At 41.4% G+C, this 24,157-nt stretch overlaps 2 protein-coding genes across 2 annotated transcripts in view; one reads left to right on the top strand and one right to left on the bottom strand.

The window, feature by feature from the left end:
* Positions 1-24,157, top strand: part of slc18a2 (solute carrier family 18 member 2) — a 170,676-nt gene that overhangs the window by 142,551 nt on the left and 3,968 nt on the right. The window lies entirely within an intron of this gene.
* Positions 7,550-24,157, bottom strand: part of pdzd8 (PDZ domain containing 8) — a 133,826-nt gene continuing 117,218 nt past the window's right edge. The window contains exons 4-5 of the mRNA XM_033613455.2: positions 15,014-15,176; positions 7,550-14,917 (exon numbers count right to left, since the gene is read on the bottom strand). Coding sequence (XP_033469346.1) covers positions 12,561-14,917; positions 15,014-15,176 — 2,520 coding nt within the window. The 3' untranslated portion in view covers positions 7,550-12,560. The remainder of the gene's footprint in view (positions 14,918-15,013; positions 15,177-24,157) is intronic.

Below are 24,157 nucleotides of genomic sequence, written 5' to 3'. Positions count from 1 at the left end.
GAGGAATTTTGCATTTATCAATAACACTAACTTTTTAACACATTAGCTGACGTTAGCACTCCCAATTCACGAACTGTTCAGTCCAGAACTTGAAATGAATATTTCAGAATGCACCGTATTCAGAAAGACTCGTCATCTTCCTCCATTGCCAAGAAGAAGCCAACAGAACTTACTAGCTAGTGCTAGCTAATGTCTGTGAAGAACTATTTTGCCTCCAGCTATGCCCTGCCCACCCAAAAATGTCATACCATTTACTAAAAGTAAAAGGGTCTTAAAAAGCAAGAAAGTCCATATGGGAAGGGCAGGAGGGGAGGGGAGTGGGTCAAACAAACTCCAGAATTTCACACAGGAGCCCATTGTTTGTTTCCTGTGTGAATTTCCAGCCAAACCATGATTTTATTTTTAAACCTAACCATATGCTTAAGTTGCCTAATCTGAAGGAAATAAACATAAAAACAAAGTGTTTTACCTAAGTTTATTTTTGAAAAGACTGTATGCATATACTGAGCAGAAACTGTACATATCCTGTGAAAACAGCAGTGTATTTTGAAAGGGCACAATGCATGTAGCAAGCATAAATTGACACGCTGTCCCTGAATGTCAGCAACAGACACAGGATTGGTACCTAGCACATCATATTCAGATGTGTAGGTCCACTGACAAAGCTGCGGTATTTGAGGAGTTAATTTGAGACATGTTGGTCATTGACTGGATGTTACCTTTTATTCTTTTTCTTACTTGTGGGAACCTCAAATTCTTTATTGAATGTGGTGCACTCTGAAAAATGTTGCTCTTCAACAACACTGAAACAACAAATGTAGACAGATGGATTTTCAGCACCACTGCCTTTTGGTGCATTTAAAACACTGAGCATTTTGACCACTCTTGCTGTTACTCTAAATGCTGTTTCCAGTCAGGGCTGATCAGAGGAGTAACATGTATAGGTACAAATGGAAATATCAAATAGCTAAGAAAGTGCATGTTTCTCAGTTTGGTAACAGAAGTACTGATGTTAATTGCCTGTGTTGGGTGGTGGAAGACAGCAGAATGAGTCGCCATAGTGGGGAAATGTGGGAGCAGACACACTGTAATCAGCCTGTCCATCTCAACACTGGGCTTCAATTACTTTGCAGATGCTCACACAATACCTTCTTTCCTTTCAACTGGAACTCAAACAACTATGGTTCTTACAGCAACATAGGTACAGGGACCTTCACCAAATCTTTTTTTCATCAAAATAAATTGCTTTTTGGGGATATTATGTACTTCAAATTCAATGTACACAAATATTTAAATAAGAAAAAAGTTTGTCATTTTCCACAATTTATTGAACTGTAGGAGTGCAGCGTTAGGTGCCTGCACAGAGGTGATTCTTCTGATAGCATGTATACCACTTTATAAGCTCTGGTACTCTGTTCTGTTCAAGATTCTTGGAACCTTCATGCTATCTAGTGAACCAGTCTGCATTTCCAGCGGTTTTGCGTGGAACCATTATAATCAAGGATATGTCACCAATGGAGGGCGGTGCACAATGCACAAAGGAACTAAACAGTAGTAGCCGCGAACTGCGAAATTCATTGATTACCTGCAAACTTTCGTTACGTTATTACATACCGATACTTGTTTTTACCCCAAAAACAAGCATGGACCAACTGTTGGACCAACTGTGAGACCACTGCAGGCTCTTTTTCTTCAGACAGTTTTTCACTTGACTTCTCCAAACACACTGGCATTGAACTGCAATGATAGAAAAAGTGAGACAAACACGTATGCTGTTATAAATGTTTCAATAACAAATGCATTATCGGTGAGCAGCAATCATCCTTGTTTATAACAGGATGAGCATGTAAGTCATTTTTTGATGTGATATGCTTCAGGCGTATTAGGATGGGGATTTTTCCTGAAATGGTGCCAAAACACTCGTCTGGACGGAAATTTAGTTTTAAAGTGCTGCCTTTAAAAATATCCATGTATGTGTGGACTAGGCTTCAAATAGATGAGCAGATGTTCTGTAAAAGGCATAGCCTCATTTTTGATAAAATATCTGATGGAGGTAAAATTATTATGGCAATACTTTTTATATTACAGTGTCATTTATTTACCTTTACATGAGATCAGTCGATGCATGCAGCATCGATTAATACACTTTCAGCACCGTGGTGAAGGACAGCTCCAACTTACGATATACCTTAGCAGCTCTCCTTGCAAGCACCCACTAAGGGACAGTTTGGGAAACACTCATAGGAAAAGAAGTTCCTTAGCTAAGGTATATCTTAGAGACCTTTGTAGCGCGCCAAGGTACTTCGAAACTGGGAAACGGAGCCCTGTAGAATATGACATGCCCACTGATGTTGTCATGCTTCACACGCCAGTTAAGAAAAACCTGTTATTTTTTTGAGAACCAACTTCTTGGGTTCTGATCCAATGTATTATTGGTCGAAATGCTCTGTGGGTCAAAATTAGGAGCAGGAACCAGAATGGAACCAGTTCCATGTTGGGTGACAAGGGGTAATGGTGACATAGTCTTCAAGGCCAAAATCAGAGAAATGGACTGCAGGGGGGCATCACCACTAATTGAAGATAGTGGGGTGATAGGTCCTCTAATGTGCTGCTGTCATTTTTACTTGTTAATGTCACTGTAGAATGAATTTTCAGTGACGTAAGAAAAAACACTGATAGCGGGGTAAACTAAGATTAGTAGTTCACAAGAGGCTATTGTGTTATGTGTAATGTTAACCTCTGTCCTAATTTCACACTAGACAAATTATCACCATGCACTAAAGGACAGAGCTGGTTATATGCTTTACTTTTCTGTCAACCCTTGAGTTATTTATGCATTGGAGTTTTTCAGTCTAAACACTTGGAAACACATTGTTGGTTTTCATCTTTTCATGGGATTTGGTGACATTAAGAAAAATTTAGCTTTTTTTAATTAAATGTGAGTAATGTTGATACAAAAAAAAAAGAAACAATGAAGTATTTTTGAGAGACAAAACTCAAGTTTACTTATCAACTTTTTCCAGAGCTTGTCCCAATTCCGATCCAAGTCATTTAATATTGAGCATCTGCTGATACCAATCCAGTACTTCTATTTGCCTAGATCAGGGGTCGTCAGCCTTTACTTTCAAAAGAGTACTAATAGCTTAAATGAGCATTCGTTAATATGTTTTACTTAGGGTTGCAAAATTCCGGGAATTTTCAAAAATGGAAACTTTCCATGGGAATTTATGGTAATTAATGGGAATTTATGGTAATTAATAGGAATAAACTTTGGAATTTTCAAAATTGATGGTTGGCTCTTCATAGGGAACTTAAATATAGTTGAGGAAAGTTATATTTTAGCATAATCTTGACTAAAACAAACAGATGCCATTCAAATACACTTGAATATCCATGCCATTCCTCAACCACATGCACAGAGCACACTGCTTACTGTATGGCTATTGAGACCACACCCCTTACTGGCACTGTGCATGCCTCCATCACATGTACAGAAGATTTCTAGAAGACTGGACCACACTTTTGAGCCTGAAGCACAGAGACTATTGAAGGCACACATTTGAGCCTTTGGACTAAACAAAATGAAGTAAGTTTTGATGATATTATGGGGAAATATATTTATTAAATGTTTAAATTGCAACTATAACATACAAATGTATTCATCTAGTAGCTAGCAATCTGATAAGTTAGATGCTAAATAAGCCATAGCTAGCAATAACATAAGGCAGATGCTAGCTACCACATGTGGCTGTTTTTTTCTGCCTCCTGCAATATGTTTTGAAGGTCATTCCAGTTGTTTAGCTAGCCTTACTATTTATATCTGTTCATCACATTGCATTAGTATTCTTACAATATCTTGCATTGCATTAGTATTCTTACAAGCTCTTGTCTTATTTTACAGAAAAATGCCACGTGCGCCATCCGATGTGTGGAGACATTTCACACCAGCTAATGTACAAGGGAAGTCTGTATATATTTGTAAGTATTGTGATAAGTCTTACGTGAAGAATGCCACAAGTTGTTCCACTCCAGGGGAAAATGAATCTGTTTCAGCTGTATCAGAGTCAGATACCCTCTCATCAGCTCCTGGTCCCTCTGGCATCAGAGGATTCTTTGATTTTATGGATGAAGCTAGCCAGAGAAATGCAGATGAGTGTTTCGCTTGTGCAATCTATGCAACTGGCTCACCCCTGATGCTGCCATCCAATGTGTACTGGAAGAGGTTTTTGAATGTTCTCCGACCAGCATACATTCCCCCAACCAGACATGCACTGTCTACTCATTTACTGGATGAAGGGTTCAACCAAGTTCAAACAAAAGTGAAGCAGACCATTGACCAAGCTGACTGTATTTCAGTCATCTCTGATGGATGGTCCAATATCAGGGGACAAGGAATTATTAACTACATAGTATCCACTCCTCAGTCTGTGTTCTACAAGAGTGTAGACACAAAGGAAAACAGACACACAGGCCAATACATAGCAGATGAGCTGAAAGTGATCATCAATGACCTTGGACCAGATAAGGTTTTTGCACTGGTCACTGAAAATGCAGCCAACATGAAGGTTGCCTGGGCACATGTGGAGGAGACCTACCCTCAAATAACTACTATTGTGCTGCACATACACTAAATCTTCTCCTAAAAGATATAATGGTACTGAAAACAATGGACACCCTGAACAAGAGAGCGAAGCAAGTTGTGAAATATGTGAAAGGCAAACAAGTAGCTTCCGCTACATATCTGTCAAAGCAAAAGGAAAAGAACAAGAGTACTACACTGAAGCTTCCCAGCGTAACGCAATGGGGTGGTGTTGTTATCATGTTTGACAGCCTTCTGGAGGGAAAGGAGTCTATGCAAGAGATGGCCATATCCCAGTCTGCAGGCATCGACAGCAACATAAAGAAGGTCATCTTGGATGATGTGTTCTGGGAAAGAGTGTCTAGCAGTCAGAAAATCCTCAAACCTATTGCAGCAGCAATAGCGAAGATAGAGGGAGATGGTGCCATCTTGTCAGATGTCCAGTGCCTTTTTGCAGAGCTCAAAGAAGAAATCCAGACAGTCCTGCCCACTTCCCTACTACTGAAAGCAGAAGAAACTGCTGTGGTCAAGTCAATGGAAAAGCGGAGGGAGTTCTGCATGAAGCCGGTGCATGCAGCAGCGTACATGCTGGACCCAAAATATGACAAGGGCATACTTTCTGGGGAAGAGATTAACGGTGCCTACGCGGTCATTACAGCCATGGCTGACCACCTGGGTCTCGATAAAGGCAAAGTTCTAGGCAGTTTGGCAAAGTATCGAACAAAGCAAGGCCTTTGGAAAGGGGATGGAATATGGCAGTCATGCCAGCACATATCTGCAGCCACCTGGTGGAAGGGACTATGTGGATCTGAGGCCCTTGCACCTGTAGCTTCCATCATCCTCCAAATCCCACCATCATCAGCCGCCTCCGAGCGCAACTGGTCACTGTTTGGCAACACCCACACAAAGGTTCGCAACAGGCTCACAAATGTGAGAGTGGAAAAGCTGGTTGGCATTCGGGCAAACCTAAGGCTCTTTGAGCCCGACACAGAGCCATCCTCAACAAGGCTGGAAAGTGACACTGAAGAGGAAGACTCAGAGTTGGATGTTGAGGAAGTGGACATGTTGTTGGATGTTGATGAGGCCCAGGAAGAGCCTATTGACTGAGCAAAAATGCAGAGGGTTGCTTGAAGGAAGATTTGCATGTTTAATGGGACGTTTTGGAGGGAGAGTGGCTTTTTTCATTTAACATTTTGAATGGGACTTTGTGGAGATTTTTGGTTGGGGGGGGGGGATGCATTTTTGAATGAGTGGGGTTGGGAGATGGGTAACATTGAACCCAACATTCCTGTTTTTGTTCATCCATGAAACAAGTAATTAAAACGTGTTCTGTTCTACTTACAAATAAATCTGTTGAAATATCTGTTGAAAACATTTTGTATGGATGTTTTCTTATGACTTCTGTTTATATTTATGCTTGGATATAATATATTCCCAGTTAGTTCCCCTAAATTCCCATTAATTCCCATAATTCCCATTATTCCCATGGAAAGTTTCCAGTATGGAATATTTCCAGAATTCCCAAGCTTAACTTCCCCCTTTGCAACCCTAGTTTTACTACAAGGGCACTGCAGGCCACACTGCAGGGCACTATTGATGATCATTTGGTACCTTAACTTTGTAGAACTTAAAATGAAAGCAAACAAATCTGTCCATGCACTTCTAAATTCTCTATTTCATTCTGAAACATTAGGTTTTTTTTGGATTTGGCATCCACAGCTAACTAGCTAGGGAGACTAAAGACTAACCACTGCTACAGAGGTTTGGCAAAATTTCAAGAAAAAGGTGTCAGGCAGTAGATGTATTGCGCACATTGTAGTTCTTGAATGTTTAAACATTTTTGTATTCTGTATATAGGTTTCATATTTTTACAATTAGAGAATGTCAGAATTTCTTTAGGCCCACAACATTGATAAATGACAATTAAAATGTAAAAACAAACGTTAGTCATTTCCATGTAATTTGTATGTAATATTCATTCATTGTGCAAAATAAGAAAAAGCATGTTGGCTGATTCTGATAGTTCATTTTAAAGTCGATATCAGCCAATACAGTTCTGATATTATTGTGCATCCCTAAAATAAACAATCTCATACTGTGTTTTCAGTTATGGTGTGTGGTGTTTCGCGGTGGGCGGGGCTGAGCCCCTGGTTATGCACACGGGAGCTCAGAGTGGAGAAGCAGACAGAGAGACAGACAGACAGACAGTGAAGAGTTGGAGAGTTGATGAAGACATGTTGCTGTGCATGAAAGTAAAAAAACACCTGTGTGACAGCTGGCGTTTAATACAGGATCGGATATGGCTCTAAAAGCTCAAAATAGCAGATCCTGATTGGTTAAAAATGACTTGATCAGCCTGCATACCGATCTTTGAGATCAGATTGGGACATCCCTAGTCTCTAATCTGCTGATGAAGACCTTGTAATGCAGTTGAAAGCTCTGGAAAAGAAGCTAGAGTTTTTTTGGTGTCTGTGTTGCTCAATATAGATTTCTGCACAATACAATCAAAAATCACTTTGCACCAATTATACAATCAGATAAAAAAAGAAACAAATCCAAAATCAAACAAACTTCTAAATGCAAACTGATTTTTTTTTTCCCGTACACATAGCTTAAGGTAAGTGTACATGGAAGTTATAGGACTGAGTCCATAATCAGCTGGTCTACATAACTTCCATGTGATCACATTCATAATTTGAGAATTTAACTTCAAGTAAGCTAATTTGAATTGAAAATATGGGCTTGGTCTGTGTTGAACATTCTTGATGTAAATAAACCTTTAGCTTAGATTCAATGGTTGTCAAATATTCATCTGTGTTGAAAGATGTGTTATTGATTTCGATGTAATGGAACGTTCATGTATTGTGTTTGGATTTTTGCTGGTGTCGTGATTCTTGTTTGCTTTGGATCACAGTGTGCCTTCAAAGTTCTTGTGCGTGAGCCGATTAAACCACAAAGCAGTGACGGAAATTCATTTCAGCTTGTTTATTTAGGTTATGTACAATAAAGCTTCTTCACATGGGCCTTCTCAAAAACTGTGTACAACATCCCTCATACACAAAGAGAAACAAACACCATCTCAACAGGTCATGTTGTAAGTGCAGTTTCAAAGGTTAGGAGGGGGTGGGGGGTTTAAAAGCGTGTGAGCTCTGTGGAAGAGCACATTGTAACAACAGCAGTAGCAGCAAAAGCAGTGCCTCTCAAGCCAAAAGAGGGGTTTATGGAGTGAATTCCACCATTCAGGTTCTCATTGGTCCCCAGAAGCCCTCAGGTTACACTACCAGACGGATGGGCACACAGATCACGTTTTTAAAAAGAAAAAAGGGGGTTCATTCCTGATTATCAACTTCATTTCCTACAAAAATATTGCACAAAAATCTGGATATACAGAGGTTGACAAGTATTGCAGCCAGTAAGCCAATATCTACATGGGCCACATATCTATCACACAGAAAAGAACAGAAATGTGCCTTTGCCTCCACAGTGTCTGGCTGATAACTTCTCTTGTTAGTGTGGACAAGTCCTTTTAGAATTACATTTAAGAAAAAAAAAAAAACTACTCTCAGCTAACTCAGACCTCAACGATGTTCTATGCAGTTTGGGTGATGTTTTTTTGTTTTTATTTTTGTATGAGTTAAATCCTCCATCAGCTTGTTTTTGAACTTTATGCAATATCTAAAGTACTGGCACCAGGCCACAGAACACTGCCCATTGGGTCATCAGCAAACAATATGATACTACAAAAACACATTTTATTTAGATGACTTTATAAACTGTTATAGGCTATGTTTCCTCATCACTTCCTTCCATGCTGAAGGTGGGGGGGGCAATATATCTCATATATCCCAGATTGTTCCAGGTGGGATATATAAAATTACTATATCGCAAACATCAAGTATGAATGGTCTCATTATTTTTTTTTAAGCCATCGGCATGAGACTTGCTTTGGGGTTTCTTCCGTTCTCTCACTCTTAACAGACACACACACATAAAGAAAGACTCACAATCATGATGCATCACCCACACACTCCACCTATCCAGGTCACTTTCTCCTGAGCGATGGTGTGTCAGCATGTTTTTTATATGCAGGGCCCCAGACCACTAATATTTAGTCACATTTTGCAACCATGGAGCACCACTGTGACTTGCAAATAATATTATATGGACTGGAGAGCTGTTTGTATACATCCAACTCACAGTGAATAAATCATCACGTTTAACGGTGCCACAGTAACAGTTTAACTTAATGAAATTAATGATAGCATGAGCAGAGGAAGCGTGGGTCTTTGTACTTGTAGGGCTCCACACCATGACTATTTAGTCACATTTGGTGACCATGGGGCACTACTGCGTTATTAATATATAGACTGGAGAGCTGTGAGTTTGTTTCCAGCTCAAAGTGAATAAATTCTAACGTTTAAAGGCGCAGTGGCAACAGTTTAACTTTGTGCTAACTGCTAACATCTGGCTGTTGACCTGAAGCTCCAAGTTCACAGCAAAAACATCAACACTTCCACACCTAGATGAGCCAGGTGCTTCAAAATAAAAGCACCAGTGGTTCCTCTTTGATTTATTTAATTATAACAATACTTAATTCAACTTCATTATATCAGTATTTTATTCAACTTTATCATGACAGTAGCTACTTTTATGTAACTTTATTGTAACTGTAGTTCATATATTAATTTTGTATTTGAGTAGTCGACAGTACTTTAGATTTTAAAATACTGTGATATATATTGTGTATCACGATATAGCCCAAAAATATCACAATATTATTTTAAGCCATATCGTCGGGCCCTATGCCATGCTCATTACAGGTGACTGATTTTGTGAAGTAGGTTGTCAAAATGGAAGCACACTAGTCCATCACCAGCCACATACCCTCTTTATCTTGGGTGGCTGTTGGATTTTCTGGAGAAGTCCCAAAATGCTACTCAACAACCCACAGAGAAGTTATATAAAGGTGTTTGGCATTCAGGCTGCCATCAGCACAACAAGAAAAAACAACCCCCCCTATAAAGTTGAACAAGGCTACTCCAAATGTGTTGCAGAGGTGCAGGTTTTCCAGCAGAAAGTTTAAAGTGGTTAAATTTTGGCCTTAATGCAATGCAAAGTCATCTGGTTAATCATTTTGTTTAAGCCCAAATTTGCTAAAAGAATACTTTGTTAGATGAACAGCGTAGTTCTACTTTTCTTTCCACGATTGTCAGGAACAGTGATATAATAATTGCTACTGTGATAAGTGTCCATATTTTTAAAAATCCTTTCTTGTACTATTTATAGCATTCTAGCATCTGGTAAGCCCTCAGATGTTTCATCATCTAATTTTTTTCTGCTCTCTGTTTAGACACAACTGGCAAATATGTGGAAGCATAGGATGCGTATTCTGTCATTTATTCTTGTAATATTATCATATTTAATATACACTTTTTATTGTTTAACTTTTTCAGTGTTTTCTTGCTAGGTTCACTTGTGGCTCTCGGAAGAAGAAAGACTAGATGCTGAAACTATCGTTACAAACTGCTAGCCGGCCACAGAGATTAGTGCTGCGCCGCATCCAGTGTGAACAGCCCAATTGGTTAACATGGGCAGCAAAAGCAAGCAGGCAGTACGCAATGGAAAAAGGTGGCACTTCAGCGTCTAGGGTGAGCCCAGTGTGATACCAAAACCTGCTGACTGCTGTTGATAGCAGTCTCAATGAGTACCCACTAATGAACTAATTTGTTTTTGTGCTGGAAGCATGTGACGTGTCACTGATTGGCAAAATAACCAACAGGAAAAAAAAAAACAAAGAAAAAAACATCACCATCAAACAGATTAAGAAAATTTTAAGTATTTTAGGGTAGATTTCCATAAGGTACGTGACATTATGATGTTCCCTACTTTCAAACAATCCTCTCCAGTGGCTCTCTGAGGATGTAATAGAGCTTAGCATTTTAGAGCTGTTTCTGCTTATGATAGAATCACTGGAACAGGTAAGATTAATACTCAGCAAGGGAATGTGGGAAGGCAGTGCCAAACAGCTGTACACACAACACAGAGAGGGCTCAATAACATTCTTTTGGGCAAGAAAACAACTCATGAAGGCAAAAGATTTGCACTCAATCACACTGTAACATCTTGAAGCATGGAAAGCATCTTCATTAACACACACACACACACACTAAATTTGGGGAAATTTTATGGCGTTAGACTTGTCTCAATATTATGTGTACAAGCAGTCTGACGATCTGTCTGTATGTTACAGGAGGGGGGGGATCGATACAGCATAGTATTGCAATATTACAAATATAAATTGAACTTTAGGTAGTCTATTAGAATAATATAATCAAGTGCTTTTTGACTAAAAATTTTGATGTTGACAAAGTTTTCCTTTGAGGACATAATTTACACTTGAAAAAGGGGTTATTAATTGCAATGTATCACAACATATTTAAAATTGCAAAAATATTGTATCCCGACTTAAGTACTGTGATAATATCATATTGTAGATACTCTAGTAAATGTGTAATTTGTATGTATAAAATAACTTCCCTAAATACAATTTTTGTATATTCTTTTGAAAAGAATATTTGTAAACTCACAAAAATATTTTGCAAATATAAAACAGACCTGCAAATACACACACAAAAAAAAGTTAAATGATGTAAATTGCAAGCATAGAATTGAGATTCAAAAATAAAAACTGTATTAAGAAATATCTATTTAAAAGTTGTACATGTTAAGAAGATGTTCCAATCTGTTTTTCAATTAATGGTAAATAAATTTAATGTATTCACAGATTCATTTTTGAGGAATTTGTGTATTTGTAAATCTGTTTTATATTTACAAAATATTTTGTGAGTTTTCAAATCTTGTTTTAGTATTTGTGGAAGGAGTTTTATATTTAGAGATTACACACCTACCCCCAGATTGACAATTGTTGACACAAATAATATTGAGACAAATCTAATTCCATAGAATTTTTATATAATGAGAGCATCTAAATAACATTCATTCAGAGATTTAACAAAAAAGTCAAATATGTAATTCTTGCATTGCATTGCACACCTTGAAAGTTTCAATCTGTTAGCAGTGTGCCATAGTTGAGTTTTTGAAGTTGATGAGGTGTTCTGAGAAAGACAAAAAAAAAAAAAAGGCAAAAGAAAAATATGCATTATATGGTAAACCATGTTTGGCCCAATCAATACAAACACACAAAAACAGAAGAAAAGAAAGACACAGACTATATATAGGATTCCACTAAGAATTATGCAGCTGCGGCATTCTCAAAAAGCTTTATGAGCAGGGAGAGTCACTTCTAAAATCCAAATATATTACAGTACAAAGGTGCTGAAAACACAAGATATGTATGACCGCTTGCAGGGTCCTCAGACCAATAACATGTTCCACTGAGGTGGATGTCTTAACCTCTAGCTCCCTGGTAATATTCACACTGTTACTGACTCATATATGTCACCTTCATATGAGCATGTTTCTCACAGCAAACAACTATTCAACAATTATTTTCCTTCTCCAAAGGTTAGATGATTTGGACGAGCAGATGACAGAAATGTGCACATTGTCTCAAGTCCTTATGTCAGAGCAGTTACAGACAAAAAGCAAACTGAATTTAATGCTTACAATGAAGCCACAGAGAAAAAAAAACTGGGGGATTAACATGCAGCACTAGTTCTGAGGGCAGATTAAAAAGTTGAGCTCTTCCCTTTGAAAATCAGGTGCATGAAAATGGCATCACATTGTGCAAATCAAAACATCAAGAACATAAACCCTTGGGGAGGAAATTCCTTTACCGATCCTTTCTTTTTCACATAAAAAAAACAATAACGTGTGAATCAAATGCTGGACCCCAACATACCCAATATCTTAAGTGGACTGCTGAAATTCCCCAATCTCCAAAAAACAAACTGAACATAATTTTGTAAGTAGGCACAAGCCTAAAGCACATGTTCCTCTTCTCTCTCCTTTCTGGTCTAATTTAGTGGAGAGCCTCCACACAGATCTGCTCCTCAGTAATGTCATCCAGCAGCTGCACCTCCACAGGGCTGCATATGTCACTGTCATAGACCTCTGTCCCCATCAGGGCCTCCTCCTCTAGGCCTTCTCCCTTCCCTTTAAAGGCATGCTGCTCTGAAGGAGAGGTGCTCTCCACTGACTCCAGGTCCTCAATGCCCGCCCGGTAGTGGATCATTAGTAGAGTGAGAGCCTGAAGTCTCTCCCCAGACTTGGCCAATGCAGTACTAATTAGGGCCTTGCGTCGGGCATCTGTGGCCTCCCTCTCCTCCAGTAGGAGGGCGTTATTGTGCTCCAGCTCCTGGTCAATTTCCTGCTGCAACTTGTCCAGCATCAGCTCCAGCTTCTGGGAGCGCTCATCTGTTGGAAGCCCCCGGTACAGGTCGCGGCCTATCTCCTTCACAGCAATAAACACACTGTCATCCAACCCACCTTCCTTGCGTACTAGTTTACTGCTGCCACCACTGCAGACGGGCTGCTTTGAGGGGCTGGCGCCACTGGTGTAGGTCTCAGTATCACTGCTTTCATTGTCTGAAGTGTTGGGTGTCTGTTTAGGGGAGGGCTCCACTGCTCCAGGCACCACATCAGCCACCTGCTCAACCAGTCGAGTCTTGGGCACCTGGCGGAGATTAAGCAGGCGGGAGCTGGTGTTTATGATATGGCGCGTTAGGCCAGTGGTGGCCCGATTAATGGTGGATTTGGCTTCAGGGTCAGCCCCGCGCCGTTCAGTTGCTGCCACACAGAAGGGATTTTCAGTGAGGCACTTGTCCTGGCACTTCTTGTGGCAAACATAGGCGCAGATCATACACTGAGACGCTGCCTTGGTCCACACCTTCTTCTTGCAGTATTCACACCATGTGGGGTTTTGGAACTGGGTGTCTTGGAAGTTGTGACGAACCTCCACTAATTGCATGGTGCTGTAGACCAAGTCATCACGTTGTGCAGTGGGGATATGCTCCCTCTCCCTTAGATCCTCATCTATGAGGCTCCCTTCTCGTTCCCTTTCTGTTAGCCCTCCTGGATACTCTACCTCCCCCTCAGCTAAGTAACAGAAGTTCAGAGTAACATCTCCATAACACAGCTTCTCATTGAAGCCCTTGTGGGTGCTAAGGCTGCGTAGCGCAGTGCGACTGACGTTAGCTCTGGGCTCTGGAGGCCCCAACCTAAAGGTGCTCTGGTACTCTGCTGAAGATGTGGCCATGCATTCTAGGGCTACATGCTCCAGCTGAAGGCTCACATGACCCATGCACAACAAACTGCCCAGCTTAAAGGGATCTTTGCACCAAAGGGCCACATTAAGGTACTTATGGTTGCTCTCCACCTCAAACACAACAGAGGCCTTGGGCCAGCGTGCTGTCTGGTTACGAAACATGGTTTCTGGGGATTCCCAGAGGGAATGGTCCTCCAAACTGTCCCGTGTACTGCAGGAGCTCTCTGAAGCTTTGTCCTTTGCTTGATCAGCTTTGCCACTGCTGGTCACAGTGGGAGGGACTGGCAGCTCATCACTGGACTCTGCTGACCTGCTAGACTGCTTCACCTCAGTCAGTTTGACACATGTCTTCTCAGTGCCAGCCTTGTCCTCACTAGCTCCAGCGGGAGGAGCTTTTTCTAGAGATTTTTCAGAAGTGCTGATGGTGGTAGTCACAGTAGGAACAACAGGAACATTAGTAGTTGTAACAGAATCAATGCCTTCTAAAAGACTGGTCTCTGAGGAGGCTGATGTTAACCTAATCTGAGGTCTTGGCGGCACTGGGGGGCGAGAGGGAGGAGGTGGGGGAGGAACAATTGGGCGTTGCGGGCCCTCCACTGGATCACTATTGGACTTCTGTGGTGAGGGCTTTGGTGATTCTTTGGGCTGGGGCTTTAGTGGTGACTGGAGACCCACCAGATTTAACTTGCGGTTAAGGATGGGTGATATGGTACCAAGGGGCTTAGAGGCCAAGTTGGCCACAGTCCTTTTGGGGCTTTGGTTTACAGTAAGTAAGGAATCCTCCTTAGTATCACTGGTATATGTTGTGCCACTGTTAGGGCCACCAGGCTGGAAAGGCTTGGAGTCTACAATCAACTCTTCAAACTCAGAGTCCATGTCTTTGCTGTCGGATATGTCGGAAAGGGTGGTGATGGGGGCTGGGTCCTCCTCATAACCACCTGGCTGGGAAATGAAACCAGTTTCCTCTAGCTGCCCAAATCCTTCCTGAAGAGTTCCGAGGCTTCCAAAAGAGGGGGTCTGGTGACGAACTGGTCTCTCATAAAGTACCACTACTCTGTCTCCAGCCTGCTTCAACAGTTTGGGCACTTGAACAGAGGATGTCACTTTGACACCTGTGAAAAGAACAGGAAATAACTTTTTGTCAGTAGTGCGAAGAACTGGCAGTTAAAAAAACTGTAGCTGATTTACAATCAACAAACATCTCAAACCTCCAATGGCGATGAGACGATCACCCCTCTGCAAGTCTGCCAAGGCAGCAGGGGAGTTGGGTGTGACAGTCTCAATGCTGACGTGCACTGCATCCCCCTCGCTGGCAGGGACGTGCCTGAATGTCATCCCCACACTGCCACATGGTCCCTTGACAACCTCCGTCTGATGAATACATGTAACAAGAGAAAACGTATGGGAAAGATCAGCATTGGTTTAGAGGTCACAGGCCACATATGTTTATAATTCATCTACTTTAAGTAGTGGTAGGCAGGGTTATTTTTGTTGACGAAAACTAAAAAAAAAATTTTTTTTCACATGACGAAAATAAGATGACAGGGTAAAAATAGATCTTGATAATCAAAACCAAGACAAAATCTATGTTTCATTTTCATTGACAAGATAAAATGTTTGTGGTGAACTACTGGAAATTTAAACAGCCATGCTTGCAATTATCTTCAAATGTTGCATGAGCGACAGGCTAGCAAATTCCAGCAAACAGTTGGTGCCAAGATGTTTTGTTGTGAGCTGTAATTCAGTGGTAAATAATCAGCCGTGTGTGTCTGACTGTGGATGGTGGAGCTGCTGAATGGATTTGTGCTGCTAAGTTTGTTAGTTGCAGCAGTGGCTGTTAGCAGTTAGCTCCACTTGTTAGCTAGATCGATTGCTGTTTGACAGGCAGGTAGTAGGCTCAGTTATCTGTGAGTGTAGCTGTGCTGTAAGTAAACAGTCTGAACTCAGATCAGTTTTCTCTGACAGAGATGAAAGTTTAGTTTTAATCACCAACTCTGTGAGAGGACACAAGTTTAAACCTCCAGACTACCATGCTGCAGATAAAAAAAGAATTCAGGCTTTAATTAAGTTATTTCTGTGCTTCTCAACAGTGAGATGGATGAGCCTGAGTTTACAATGAACCTGGGTACAAATCCTAGTTGTCTAAGATTAGTTATTTGTGGTGTCAATGATTTTGACAAAAAATAGAGAGATGTTGAGCTTTTCAAATGATGATCAGTAAGTGTGTGCTCATAAATCACCCCTTAAACCTGTCAAACAAGTGTCTAAATGAAATTTTTATACAACTTGTCACCTTGATTCTAATTTCTGATACATGACTGGATTAAAGGGAGAAAAAAAAACACGTAGAAAAAAAGAAAGTTGACTAAAAGTTGACTAAAATGTCATGAATTTTAGTTGACTAAAGCATTTTGAGTTTTCGTCAACTAAAACGATATGAAGGATAAAAATGACTAAAATGTGACTAAAACTAAGCATTTTCGTCTCAAGACCAAGCCTAAACTAAAATAGCTGTCAAAATTAACACTGGTAGGATTGTTGCGTGCAAAAACATAATAAACTTATGATTAGTGGTAAGAGGTTTGATGTCCCTTCAGTATGATGTCCCGTCAGTACAAAGCAGCAGAGTCTGTATCTTAACTTAATCTTTCTAACTTCCATCTCTTCATATTTATGGATACTTCTATGGCTATTATAGATGTTAAGCGATCGAAGAGATTTGATAATACCCTGTTTTTAAAGACTGTTTACTAAAAACTTTATGGCTGAATTTGCAATTTCTGATATTTGGAGAATTTTCAATCCAACTCAGAACGCTTACTCCTTTTTTTCACCTGTTCACCGCACTTTTACCCGCACAGATTATTTCCTTGTTGATGACAGACTCCTCCATTCCATAGCCTCCTGTGAATATAATCCTATTGTTGTTTCAGACCATGCCCCTCTCACTATGGAAATAGTATTTCAAAATATGGATAGCATAAGGCCGCCTTGGCGACTAAATAATAACCTGCTCAGTAATGAAAATTTTTGTTAACTTTCTCCAGGACCAAATTGATTTCTTTATAGAGACAAACAGGTCCCCGGATATCTCCACAACTGCTCTATGGGAAACCTTGAAAGTTTATATTAGGGGAGAAATTATTTCCTATGTCATACATGAGAACAAACAGAAAAAGGACAGATCATCTGTGCTAGCCCGCTGTATTGCACAATAGGGTGATACTTACAAGTAGCGATTAACTTTACAAGCAGAATTTGACACATTACTCACAGATCAGGTCACCGAGCTGCTCACCAAATCTAGGTGTACTTATTATGAGCATGGAGATAAAGCCAGTAAATTACTAGCTCATAAGCTACATCAGCTGTCCTCATCAAATCAAATCCCAAAAATTCGTACATCATCAGGGACAACGTTAGACCCTAGGGGGTCAATGACCAGTTTAAGAGCTTCTATCAGTCCTTGTACACTTCTGAGAGTGAGGCGAATTTACCTGATTTGGATGATTTTTTCTACTCTCTTAATGTGCCTTTAGTCGCTTGTGATCTGGCAGAAAAATTGGAACAACCAATTACAACTGAAGAATTGTCTAATGCTGTCAAATCCCTGCAATCGGGGAGAAGTCCTGGGCCTGACAGTTACACAGTAGACTTCTATAAGAAATTTTTTCCTAAGCTAGCCCCTACACTACTCAAAATGTACAATGAGGCATTTGTTAATGGAGCTCTGCCACAAACTCTCAATCAAGCAGTTATCTGCCTCATTCTTAAAAAAAAATAAGGACCCTCTTGACTGCGCATCTTATCACTCAATCAGTTTGCTGAATGTTTTATATATATATATATATATATATATATATATATATATATATATGTATACAGTACAGGCCAAAAGTGTGTCCAAACTTTTGGACACACCTTCTCATTCAATGCGTTTTCTTTATTTTCATGACTATTTACATTGTAGATTCTCACTGAAGGCATCAAAACTATGAATGAACACATGTGGAGTTACGTACTTAACAAAAAAAGGTGAAATAACTGAAAACATGTTTTATATTCTAGTTTCTTCAAAATAGCCACCCTTTGCTCTGATTACTGCTTTGCACACTCTTGGCATTCTCTCCATGAGCTTCAAGAGGTAGTCACCTGAAATGGTTTCCACTTCACAGGTGTGCCTTATCAGGGTTAATTAGTGGAATTTCTTGCTTTATCAATGGGGTTGGGACCATCAGTTGTGTTGTGCAGAAGTCAGGTTAATACACAGCCGACAGCCCTATTGGACAACTGTTAAAATTCATATTAAGGCAAGAACCAATCAGCTAACTAAAGAAAAACAAGTGGCCATCATTACTTTAAGAAATGAAGGTCAGTCAGTCTGGAAAATTGCAAAAACTTTAAATGTGTCCCCAAGTGGAGTTGCAAAAACCATCAAGCGCTACAACGAAACTGGCACACATGAGGACCGACCCAGGAAAGGAAGACCAAGAGTCACCTCTGCTTCTGAGGATAAGTTCATCCGAGTCACCAGCCTCAGAAATCGCAAGTTAACAGCAGCTCAGATCAGAGACCAGATGAATGCCACACAGAGTTCTAGCAGCAGACCCATCTCTAGAACAACTGTTAAGAGGAGACTGCGCCAATCAGGCCTTCATGGTCAAATAGCTGCTAGGAAACCACTGCTAAGGAGAGGCAACAAGCAGAAGAGATTTGTTTGGGCCAAGAAACACAAGGAATGGACATTAGACCAGTGGAAATCTGTGCTTTGGTCTGATGAGTCCAAATTTGAGATCTTTGGCTCCAACCGCCGTGTCTTTGTGAGACGCAGAAAAGGTGAACGGATGGATTCCACATGCCTGGTTCCCACTGTGAAGCATGGAGGAGGAGGTGTGATGGTGTGGGGGTGTTTTGCTGGTGACACTGTTGGGGATTTATTCAAAATTGAAGGCACACTGAACCAGCATGGCTACCACAGCATCCTGCAGCGACATGCCATCCCATCTGGTTTGCGTTTAGTTGGACGATCATTTATTTTTCAACAGGACAATGACCCCAAACACACCTCCAGGCTGTGTAAGGGCTATTTGACCAAGAAGGAGAGTGATGGGAATCAGCACCTCCAAGTCTGAGGCCATGGTCCTCAGCCGGAAAAGGGTGGATTGCCCACTCCAGGTCAGGGGGGAGGTCCTTCCTCAGGTGGAGGAGTTTAAGTATCTCGGGATCTTGTTCACGAGTGAGGGTAGGATGGAGCGGGAGGTTGACAGGCAGATTGGGGCGGTGTCAGCAGTGATGCAGGCGCTTAACCGGTCCGTTGTGGTGAAGAGGGAGCTTAGCCAGAAAGCGAAGTTCTCAATTTACCGGTCGATCTACGTTCCAACCCTCACCTATGGTCACGAGCTCTGGGTAGTGACCGAAAGAATGAGATCGCAAGTACAAGCGGCCGAAATGAGTTTCCTCCGCAGGGTGGCTGGGCTCAGCCTTAGGGATAGGGTGAGGAGCTCAGACATCCGGGAGGGAGTCGGAGTAGAGCCGCTGCTCCTCCACATCCAGAGGAGCCAGTTGAGGTGGTTCGGGCATCTGGTAAGGATGCCTTCTGGACGCCTCCCTTGGGAGGTGTTTCGGGCATGTCCAACCGGGAGGAGACCTCGGGGCCGCCCCAGAACACGCTGGAGGGACTACATCACCCGGCTGGCCTGGGAACGCCTCGGGGTTCCCGCAGAAGAGCTGACGGAAGTGGCTGGGGAGAGGACTGTCTGGGCTTCTTTGCTGAGGCTGCTGCCCCTGCGACCCGGACCCGGATAAGCGGAAGACGACGAGTACGAATACGAGTATATATATATATATATATATATATAGACACACACACACACACACACACACATACATATATATATATATATATACACACATATATATATATATATATATATATATATATTTTAACAAAACTTAAATCACACATCCCAGATCTGAAATATTCCAGATGAAAATCTTTACTGATTACATAGTGTAATTCGTTGAGAACAAAATAATGTCAGAACAATCCATGGAAACCAAAACCATTAACTCATTTAGGACTGGATTCAGAATCATACCCAAAATCAGAGTGGAAAAATCAGATCACAGGCTGATCCAACTTCTGTGAATTTCCTCAGGACAACTCATAATGTGGCTCAGTAGTGTGTATGGCCTCCACCTGCCTGTATACATTCCCTAAAACATCTGGGCATGCTCCTGATGAGACGACGGGGGATCTCCTCCCAGACCTGGATCAGGGCATCAGTCAGCTCCTGGACAGTCTGTGGTGTGATGTGGCGGTGGTGGATGCTACGATACATAATGTCCCAAAGGTGATCAATTGGATTCAGGTCTGGGGTACGGCCAGGTCAGTCAATAGCATCAATACCTTTGTTATCCAGGGACTGCTGACACACTCCAGCCACATGACCACATGCACCAGCATATGGCCTGAGGATTTCATCCCGGTACCTAACAGCAGTCAGGGTACCTCTGGCTAGCATGTGGAGGTCTGTGCAGCCCTCCAGGGATATGCCTCTCCAGACCATCACTGACCGACCACCAAACCAGTCATGCTGGAGGATGTTGCAGGCAGCAGAATGTTCTCCATGGCATCTCCAGACTCACATCTGTCACATGTGCTCAGTGTGAACCTGCTCTCATCTGTGAAGAGAACAGGGCGCCTGCCAATTTTGGTGTTCTCTTGCAAATGTCAATCGGGCTGCACGTTGTTGGTGTGTGAGCACATGCCCCACTTGTGGACGTCGGGCCCTCATGCCACCCTAATGGAGTCTGTTTCTGACAGTTTGGCTCTGGCAGTGCTCCTCCTGTTCCTCCTTGCACAAAGAAGCAGATAGCGGTCCTGCTGCTAGGTTGTTGCCCTCCTATGGCCCCCTCCACCTCCCCTGGTGTACTGGCCTGTCTCCTGGTATCTCCTCCATGCTCTTGACACTGTGCTGGGAGACACAGCAAATCTTCTGGCCACTGTGCGTATGATTGTGCCATCCTGGAGTAGCTGCACTACCTGGGCAACTTCTGGGGGATGCAGATACCGCTTCATGATACCACTATTGGTGAGTGCACTGGAAAAATGCAAAACTAGCCAAGAATCAACCAGAAAGGACGCAGAGAGGGAACTAGTCTGTGGCCATCACCTGCAAAACCATCCCTAAATAGGGGTTGTCTTGGTAATTGCCTTTCCTTTCCACCTGTTGTCTGTCCAATTTGCACAACAGCAGGTGAAATTGATTCACAATCAGTATTTCTTCCTAACTGGACAGGTTGATATCCAAGGATCTGATTGACTTTGAGTTACACTGTGATGATTATGTCTTCCCTTCATTTTTTTGAGCAGTGTATATACATATATTAACAGTACTGTGCAAAAGTCTTTGGCCACTACTAGCTTTGTTGTTTTAGCAAAGCTTTAATGACCATCCATGTTTGTTTTTCAGCCTCTAAGATACAAACAGAATGTCTTGGAAATATGTACACAAAATTAAAAAAAAAAAAAATCCAAAACAAAATGGCCTCTACAGACAAGTGTCAATATTTAGTGTGACCTCCCTTGGCATTAAGCACATCTTGAATTCTTTTGGGGAGACTGTCCTAAAGTTTTCTGACGTAATCTTCTAGTATATTATGCCATGCTTCTTTCAGCACTTCCCAGAGTTCTTCTTTAGATTGAAGCTGCCTTTTATTTATTTCTCTGTCCAGGTGATCCCATACTGCCTCTATTATATTCAGGTCTGAACTCTGGGAAGATTAATCCATGACTGTCAGTGTTTTATCATCAGTTTTTTCTCTCTGAATGATTTTTACTGCATTAGCAGTGTGCTTGGGATCGTTATCATGCTGAAAAATAAAGCCATTCCCGATCTGGCACTTTCCAGAAGAAAATGCATGATGAATTAAAACCTGTCTGTACTTTTTGGCATTCATGATCCCATCAATTCGGACAATATCGTCGACACCACTGGCAGAAACGCAGCCCCAAACCAGGACAGACCCTCCAATGTGTTTCACTGAAGGCTGCAAGCATTCATTGCTCCATCTCTCTCCAACTCTTCTTACATATTGTCTGCGTTTGGACCCAAAAATTTCAATCTTTGATTCATCACTCCATAACACTCTTTTCCACTGATCTTTATTCCAATCTTTGTGAGTCTTGGCATATCTTTGCCTTTTCATCCTTCGGATTGTAGAGGGGTCAACTTGGCATCCTGATGAAGCTGCCAGATCCTGAGCCAGCTCCTTGCTGAACCTCTTCCGAAGAAACTCTGAGAAGCCTCTCATCAAATTTTGAAATTTTACTTGCCCTTCTAGTCCTTTTTTTGTCCTCGACCTCTCCTGATTATTTAAATTTCTTTATTAAAGCTTGAATATCACATCTTGAGTATCCAGTTTTCTTTGCTGATTTCCCTTTGAGAGTGACCTTGCTGTTGCAATATCATGATTTTATGTCTGTCAAATTCTGAGATCTTTGGCATTTTGAATGGAAGGATGTGATTGAGAGTCGGTCTCTAAATATTAGTAAGCTTCCATAGACTTACACTCATGCAATATGCGTATGCAGTGCTCAACCGCTTTCCACTTACAGTCAGGTCCATAATTATTTGGACAATGATACAGTTGTCGTCATTTTGGCTCTGTACACCACCACAATGGGTTTTAAATGAAACAATGAATACCTGCTTAAAGTGCAGACTCTCAGCTTTCATTTAAGGCTTTTTTCAAAAATGTAGTATGAACCGTGTAGGAATTACAACCATTTCTTCACACAGTCCCCCAACTTTAAGGGCTCATAAGTATTTGGACAAACTAACATAATCATCAATTAAACAGTCAGTTTTAAAACTTGGTTGCAAATCCTTTACAGTCAATGACTGCCTGAAGTTTTGGACCCATAGACATCATCAGATGCTGGATTTCTTCCCTGGTGATGCTCTGCCAGCCCTTTACTGCAGCTGTCTGCACTTCCTGCTTGTGTTTTGGGTGTTTTGCCCTCAGTTTTGGCTTCAGCAAGAAAAACACATGCTCAGTTGGATTCAGGTCAGATGATATGACTTGGCCGTTGCAGAACATTCCACTTCTTTGCCTTAAAAATGTCTTTGGTTGCTTTTGCAATATGCTTCAGGTCAATGTCCATCTGCACTGTGAAGCATCGTCCAATGAGTTTTGAAGCATTTAATTGAATCTGAGCAGATAATGGTGCCCCAAACACTTCAGCTTTCATCCTGCTGCTCTTGTAAGCAAGACAAGACTTCACTAGAATAAATACAGAGGGTTTATCACAAGATGCAAACCATTGGTTAGCCTTAAAAATGGAAGGCCAGATTAGAGTTTGTCAAAAACCATCTAAAAAGCCTGTACAGTTGTGGAACAGCATACTATGGACAGATAAAACAAAGATCAACTACCAGAATGATGGGAAGACAAGAGAAGGAAGAAGGGAAGGAACTGCTCATGATCCAAAGCACACCACCTCATCAGTGAAGCATGGTGGAGGTATTGTTATGTCATGGCCATGTATGGCTGCCAGTGGAACTGGTTCTCTTGTATTTATTGATGATGTGACTGCTTACAAGAGCAGCAGGATGAAAGCTGAAGTGTTTGGGGCACCATTATCTGCTCAGATTCAACCAAATGCTTCAAAACTCATTGGATGATGCTTCACAGTGCAGATGGACATTGACCTGAAGCATATTGCAAAAGCAACCAAAGACATTTTTAAGGCAAAGAAGTGGAATGTTCTGCAATGGCCAAGTCAGTCAGTCAATGACTGCCTGAAGTGTTGGACACATAGGCATCATCAGATGCTGGGCTTCTTCCCTGGTGATGCTCTGCCAGCCCTTTACTGTAGCCGTCTGCACTTCCTGCTTGTGTTTTGGGTGTTTTGCCCTCAGTTTTGGCTTCAGCAAGAGAAACGCATGCTCAGTTGGATTCAGGTCAGATGATATGACTTGGCCATTGCAGAACATTCCACTTCTTTGCCTTAAAAATGTCTTTGGTTGCTTTTGCAATATGCTTCAGGTCAATGTCCATCTGCACTGTGAAGCATCATCCAATGAGTTTTGAAGCATTTGGTTGAATCTGAGCAGATAATGGTGCCCCAAACACTTCAGCTTTCATCCTGCTGCTCTTGTAAGCAGTCACATCATCAATAAATACAAGAGAACCAGTTCCACTGGCAGCCATACATGGCCATGACATAACAGTACCTCCACCATGCTTCACTGATGAGGTGGTGTGCTTTGGATCATGAGCAGTTCCTTCCCTTCTTCCTTCTCTTGTCTTCCCATCATTCTGGTAGTTGATCTTTGTTTTATCTG

Source organism: Epinephelus lanceolatus, chromosome 17, assembly GCF_041903045.1.
Source record: "Epinephelus lanceolatus isolate andai-2023 chromosome 17, ASM4190304v1, whole genome shotgun sequence".
NCBI lineage: Eukaryota > Metazoa > Chordata > Actinopteri > Perciformes > Serranidae > Epinephelus > Epinephelus lanceolatus.
Note: the sequence above shows the minus strand (reverse complement) of the source record. Positions and strands in the feature narration are given on the sequence as shown.